The sequence below is a fragment of the Peromyscus eremicus genome, chromosome 18, assembly GCF_949786415.1.
Source record: "Peromyscus eremicus chromosome 18, PerEre_H2_v1, whole genome shotgun sequence".
Lineage (NCBI taxonomy): Eukaryota > Metazoa > Chordata > Mammalia > Rodentia > Cricetidae > Peromyscus > Peromyscus eremicus.
Genome location: NC_081434.1, coordinates 30806811 through 30813459, shown reverse-complemented (window position 1 = coordinate 30813459; position 6649 = coordinate 30806811). Strand labels below are relative to the sequence as shown.

The window sequence follows — 6649 nt, the reverse complement described above, 5'->3', positions numbered from 1 at the left end:
CTTAGCTTCTTGAACTGACTTCTTTGTTTAGAGACCCGGGACTCAACTAGGAAGCTGTAGCTGGCCTGGAACTTAATGTTGGCTGGAACTTAAGGCTGGCTTCGAACTCAAAGATCTGCCTGTCTCTGTCTTCAGAGAACTGGGAGATTCAAAGTGTATACTACTATGCCTGGTCCTTGAACTGATTTTAAAGTTCTCAGGTGGGGGGGAAGCCCTGCTAGTGTTTGGGAAAGCAGGAAAGCCTGTGGAGAGAGCCAAGGATTGGGAGATTTCTCAGTTCAAATTTTAGTATGTTGGTAGCTTTGTTGTTTTTGTTTTGTAGAAGAGCCTGTACTCCGAATCCCTAGGAGTTCAAACTGGAGATAGGCACAAAGGGGCAGGCCGCGTGTCTCGTTTTCTTCATTCCCAATCCAAACTGGAAGAACCTTAACTAAAAGGGAAAGGACAGAGCAGTGGGGGACAGGGGTGGGTTAGGAGTGACGCAGACCTCACAATACGAGTTCAAAGACTGCCTCTGGTTCTTCTGGAATGGTAAAACAGGCCTCACTGCCCCCGTGAAAACCCTGCTATTCCATCTGTGTTTCTGGAAGTCCTGACAACTCAAGAAAAAAAGACATTGTTTTTGATTCACTTTATTTTCAAAGAAAATCAATACTTTTTATAAGTTGGTGCTTCTTAACAATATTCTCTTTAGAGGGCTGGTTCCATATGTGCGGCTACTTAAGTATTGTGTATTAGTAAAAATAAATAATGTACAGGTCACTCTTTCAAGCCAAATCAAGCTTTAGATTTCATTTAAGCAAACAACCTGTTCAGTAACCAGTCATCCTTTTCTTCCACACCGGCTAGCTTCATTTTTTTTTTTTTTAAGGTGGTGTGTATTGCAGTTGATGACCAGTTAAGCTCCAGATATTTACTTCCATCTGTTAAAAGTTCAACTTCTGCCTCTTACTTGTTTTCTCCTTCTACCTGCCCAGACTTCATCTTTTTTTCTCTCCCCTCTCCTCCTTTGGGTTAACCCTGTTTGGGGCCTAACAGTTTTAACAGCATCATGCTTTTCTCCTTTCTGGACTGTTTCCAAACGTCTCTGCAAGGAGAGTTTCAAGCAAATTTGGGTGTCTGTGCTTAATACTCTCAACAAGCTTCAAGTTTTATCTTCTGTTTTCGTTAACAGCAGCACAGCTCTTATAGTTCTGTCATTATTTGAACTCGCAAAAATTAAAAAAAAAATTGGTTGTGTGTACACTTCTACAATACGTAGGCATATTTTTTTTTTTTAATTTTCAAAGCCCTGTTATCCTTTCTTTTTTCTTTTGAGTCTATGTCGTATCTCTCCTGAAACAGCAGAAACACAACGGCCTTGCTTACTAACCTGCTTCACAGTTAAACTTGCACAGTTAAACCCCACCCCCAGGCGGGGACGCAGTGGGTTCCGGGGTGTCTGCAAGCTCCTTGGGGTTCACCGACCAGATAGCACTTGGGTGGGAGCCAGGCGAGCCCTCCATCCCTGCACCCACCGGAGCCGCACACTCCGCCACCGCACGCTCCTCCCACCGAAGCGGGAGCCAGAACCAGATGTAAACATGGAGTACACACGGGGACGCGGGGACGCGGGTTGGGGCTGCGGAGACCGAACCCCGGTCCTGGGCTCAGGTCACAGCGCTTTAGAGAGCGCGTCAATGGACCGGGACCTGCAGCGAGCTCCGAGGGGACGAGCCCAGGGGCCGGAGGGGCCGGGCGAGCCAAAGCCGGGGGCGGAGCTAGCGCGGAGGGGCGGGGCTAGTGCGGGGGCGGAGCTTTCACACGCACCTCCCCCGGCCGCTTCCTCCGCCCCCTCAGGCTCCTGCGTCTCAGGCTGCCACTCGAGGGGGGTTTATTTGTTTACAAGCAGATGACGTCAGCTCCTCCCTCGCTCCCCGGCCTCCGGCCCCGCCCCCTGGCGGCCCTTCTTCCCGCCCCCTCCGGCTCCGAGCCTGCCGACGTCACAATGGTGCGATGTCCGGATTGGCTGTCGTCGGCCGTCACGCTCCGGCTACGCCACTTCCTGTCGGCGGCGCTATAAAATGAGCTGCACGGCCGCGGCGGCTCTTCGCCCCTCGGAGCTGGAAATGCAACTCTCGGGATCCTCGGAGGCTACCGAGCTGGAGGCGGAGGCGGCTGGGGAGGTGCGAGCGATGTGACCAGGCCGCCATCCATCGCTCGTCCCCCATCTCTCTTTCTCTCTCTCTCTTCCCGCCGCCTCCTCCTGGCTTGAAAATAACTTTTTTTTTTTTACTCTAAAAGAAAGAAAGGAAAAAAAAAATCCCCTCGAACCATAGCCGTCCGGCGCCTCGCGCCCTCGCTTCCTTCTCGGCCGTCGGGTCTAGGCGGGAGCCCGGGGTGGCCGCTCCGCCGAGCCCCGGGCCGCCCCGGGCCACCCCCAACCACCCCATCCCCTCGTCCGCCGCCCCCATGCATCCCTTCTACACCCGGGCCGCCACCATGATAGGCGAGATCGCCGCCGCGGTGTCCTTCATCTCCAAGTTCCTCCGCACCAAGGGGCTCACGAGCGAGCGGCAGCTGCAGACCTTCAGCCAGAGCCTGCAGGAACTGCTGGCAGGTGAGCGGGGCGCGGGGCTCCGCCGCGGGCCGACCCTAACGGGCGCGTCCCGGTCGGGGCCGGGGCCGGGGCTGGGGGTGGGGGGGGAGTGCGAGCCCCGACACGCACAACAAAGGGATCCCGAGCGGGGCGACACGGAACTGCGCCCCGACGGCTCTGCCGCCCGCTTGCAGGGGGGATACAAAAGAGCCGGGAGGGTCGGTCCGGCGTCCCGTCGCTGCGACCGTTGCGGGGGACAAGACCCTCCGGGTGGCTCGTCGGCTCCTGGTCTCCCCCCCCCCCCCCCCGCACCGACGTGCCCGGGTCCCCGCACCTCCTGGGCTGCTTGCCCCATTCATCATCAGCTTGGTCACCGGTACAATGAGCACCCCGGTCCAGATCGTGGTTTAGGGTTTCTTGTTGTTTTTTTGTTTTTTCCCTTCGGGGTTCACAGGCCACCACCGTGGCGTTGTCTTGCATACCCCCCCCCACGCACCCCACCTCCCTGCAAAGCCATAAAAGTCTATTGTGTGCGACCCTGGTGGGGTGGGGAAAGTAAACAGGTTCCTGCCCGGGTCGCCTGTGCCATCCGGCGAGCTGGCCAGCCAGTGGCTACTCACGGGATTCCTGTTTTGGCGGCTCCACTGGTCCTAAGTCCCGGGACAGTGTTTGCTACACTGCTCTTTTCTCCATCCTGTCTCCAGATCCCAAAATGCAATCCTGGACATGTGTAAAAGTTGGTGGTTTTCCGTTTTCGGAGGCTAGCAGGAGGAGGGAAGTGTTGTGTATGTAACTACCGACCTGAGCATTGTTTCTCTCCTCTCTCCCTGCACAGAACATTACAAACATCACTGGTTCCCAGAAAAGCCGTGCAAGGGATCAGGTTACCGCTGCATCCGCATCAACCATAAGATGGACCCTCTGATTGGACAGGCAGCCCAGCGGATTGGACTTAGCAGTCAAGAGTTGTTCAGGCTTCTCCCAAGCGAACTCACACTCTGGGTGGACCCCTACGAAGTGTCCTACCGGATTGGAGAGGACGGCTCCATCTGTGTGCTGTACGAGGCCTCGCCAGCAGGAGGTAGCACTCCGAACACCAGCGGGAACGTGCAAATGGTAGACAGCAGGATCAGCTGTAAGGAGGAACTTCTCTTGGGCAGAACAAGCCCTTCCAAAAACTACAATATGATGACTGTATCAGGTTAAGACACAGTCTATGGATGGATCATCTTATAATGGATGGATAAATTTGATTTTTTGCTTTGGGTGGGCTCCTCTTGGGGATGGATTATGGAATTTAAACCATGTCACAGCTGTGAAGATCTGGCACAAGATAGAGTGGTAATAATTCTTTTTTTTTTTTTTTTTTTTTAAGTGACAGTGCCATAGTTTGGACAGTACCTTTCAGTGATTTAAATAGCCTGTGAGTCCAAGTAAAAGGATCACTTTATTTGCTAGGGAGCGAAGTCACAGGGTGGTTTCAGTTTCTCCCAGACCTTATACCCAGTTTGTCCCATCAGTCCCTCTAAGGAAAAATCTGTATTTCGAAGAACCCTCCTCCTCTGCAGTCAGTCTTGCAGGGGAATTTGCACTATTACACTTGAAAGTTATCCGTAACTTTTTTTGGCAGCTCACTAGGGAAGTTCAATGTTGTAAGCATGGTAGTACTGGAACTCTTACATGGAGACTTTTTCCTAGCACTTAAATGTATAAATGTACATAAAGACAAACTAGTACGCATGACCCGGGGAAAATGGTCAGACCTTGTATTGTGTTTTTGGCTTTGAAAAGTAGCAAGTGACCAGAATCTGCCGTGGCAACAGGCTTTTAAAAGACCCTTTAAAAAAAAAAAAAAAAAGACACTGTCTCAACTGTGGTTGTTAGCACCAGCCAGCTCTCTGTACATTTGCTAGCTTGTAGTTTTCTAAGACTGACTAAACTTCTTATTTTTAGAAAGTGGAGGTCTGGTTTGTAACTTTCCTTGTACTTACTTGGGTAAAAGTCTTTTCCACAAACCACCATCTATTTTGTGAACCTTGTTAGACATCTTTTCTTCGGTAAATTATGAACTGGTGTAAATTTGTACAGTTCATGTATATTGATTGTGGCAAAGTTGTACAGATTTCTATATTTTGGATGAGAAATTTTTCTTCTCTCTATAATAAATTGTTTCTTATCTTGGCATTTTAAACACTCTCTTGTCATGATTATAGAGGTCCAGCTAAAAGGCATTTTTCTCAGAGGTCTTAACGTTTGTAAGCTACGTGAGTGGCGCTTGCACACTGGTCACGCAGAAAAACACACTGGGTGAGGGATATGAAGGTGACGTGTGTCCCATTAGGTGTCAGAAGGAACAGGAGTGAGGCTGTGAGGGTTTTATTTTTCTCAACTCGAGTGAAAAACATGGACACATGCAGGAGCTTAATGATCTCCTGAGAGGAGGATGAGACAAAGGTGCCCTCTTCCAAAAGTGACGCTGCCCAAAGGATCCCGAGCCACTGCTTCTGGGGAAGCGAAGATGGAAATGGTCCTCCCTGGCCCACCTTTGACAATTATTGGGCCCCGTGGATTCGGTCCATTAGGAAATGCTGGGGCAGGTGACCTATAGTCTTAAAGGACAGGCTAAGTCACAGTGCAGAGATCTGTTGCTTTATGCTTTCGTCACCTGCAAGATTTCCAGACAAACCTCTAAGCTGGAATTCAACGACAGGTATGTAGATGGACTTCTCTCTAGTGGAGAGAAGCATTGGGTTCTGGAGGCCCTGTGTTTTCATAGCAAGGGAAATGGAGGGGTGCAGTACAGGTGGGTAACCATACCTGAGGGACAGAGATCGGCTGCTGCTAATTTGGGAGTTGTGGAGTATTTAAAAAAAAATTTATGGTGGAAATTGAAAGCAGAAATATGAGTTCTGCTTTACAGTTAAATGAACTGGGTTGGAGGGAGGGACCGTAATACCTGTGAATATGTTAACATGGGGAATAAATTAATGCAATTTAAATTGCTTAAAGTGAGTCATGCACTTAAGTCAGTAGTTCCAAACAAATTTGAAGGTTTTGTTTTTTATAATCATAAGATTACATTTTTCTGATATTCTTATCAATGATCCAAAAATACACCACTAAACATGCCAGGTATTTAAGAATACAAATGATATTCATACACTTGAAAGCAGGGCATTTGTGAGAATGTGGATTTTGTTTCCTGAGATGGTCTTGTGTGTAGCCCAGGCTGGCCTCCAATCTAGGTCTTCCTGCTTCAGCCTGCAAGAATGCAGGGATCACAGATGTATGCCACCCCCCCCCCCCACACACACACCCTCCATACTAGGAGTTCAGATTCTTTGTGTTTCTACAAAATAATGGGTCTCATTATGACATTTTCTTCATTCATATATTTCATCTAGTGCTTTTTCTAAAAGGCCCCTCGTTATCAACTTGAATTTGAACACGATACGTCATTGTAGTTTAAAGTGGGTCTCATCCTGCTGCTGCTGCTGCTGGCCAGTATGTCTATCATTTGGTAACTCCTCAGGAGCTGCTTAACTGGTAAGGCTTTGAACCCGGCCGGACTCTTCAGACCTAAGGCAAGCAGGACGACCCTCCAGACAGTTCAGGTCTGTCCTGAGGACCTAAAATTTCTTCATCCTAAATGAAATACAGAGAACTGTTTTTGATGTTGCTCTCAGACTTCTTGCTACTTGAAGAATTAGAAGACATGAACAAGCTGTGTTTTAGTAGTCAGGTGGTGTCTGGCCCTGTGAGGCATGCAAATCTCAGACCCAGCATCCAGCTGCTTCCTGTGGCTCTGCCCTGCCATTCCCCAGACAATTGAGCAGAGCCCATGTCTGCCACACAGTAGCTGCCTGATAGTTCCTGCTCACCGCTTCTGGCCAGTGTTTGGCTTTAGCTGTTTTGACAAAAAAAAAACACTTAAGTGTCTGTTGCTGTTTGTATTTGCGGGTCATTTATACCAGGTTTTTTAAAAATTTTTTCTTTTTTTTTTCTTTTAAGAGTGGTCTAGTTTAAAAGGTTTTACACTGCCTAAAAAGTCATTCATTGGAGATCCTCTTA

General features: G+C 49.2%; 1 protein-coding gene across 1 annotated transcript; it reads left to right on the top strand.

The window, feature by feature from the left end:
• Positions 1-2041: 2041 nt before the first annotated feature.
• Positions 2042-4769, top strand: Btg1 (BTG anti-proliferation factor 1). The gene is made up of 2 exons (XM_059245162.1): positions 2042-2599; positions 3414-4769. Exons 1-2 carry the CDS (start codon positions 2452-2454, stop codon positions 3782-3784), a joined length of 519 nt encoding a protein of 172 aa, XP_059101145.1. The 5' UTR covers positions 2042-2451; the 3' UTR covers positions 3785-4769.
• Positions 4770-6649: the final 1880 nt, after the last annotated feature.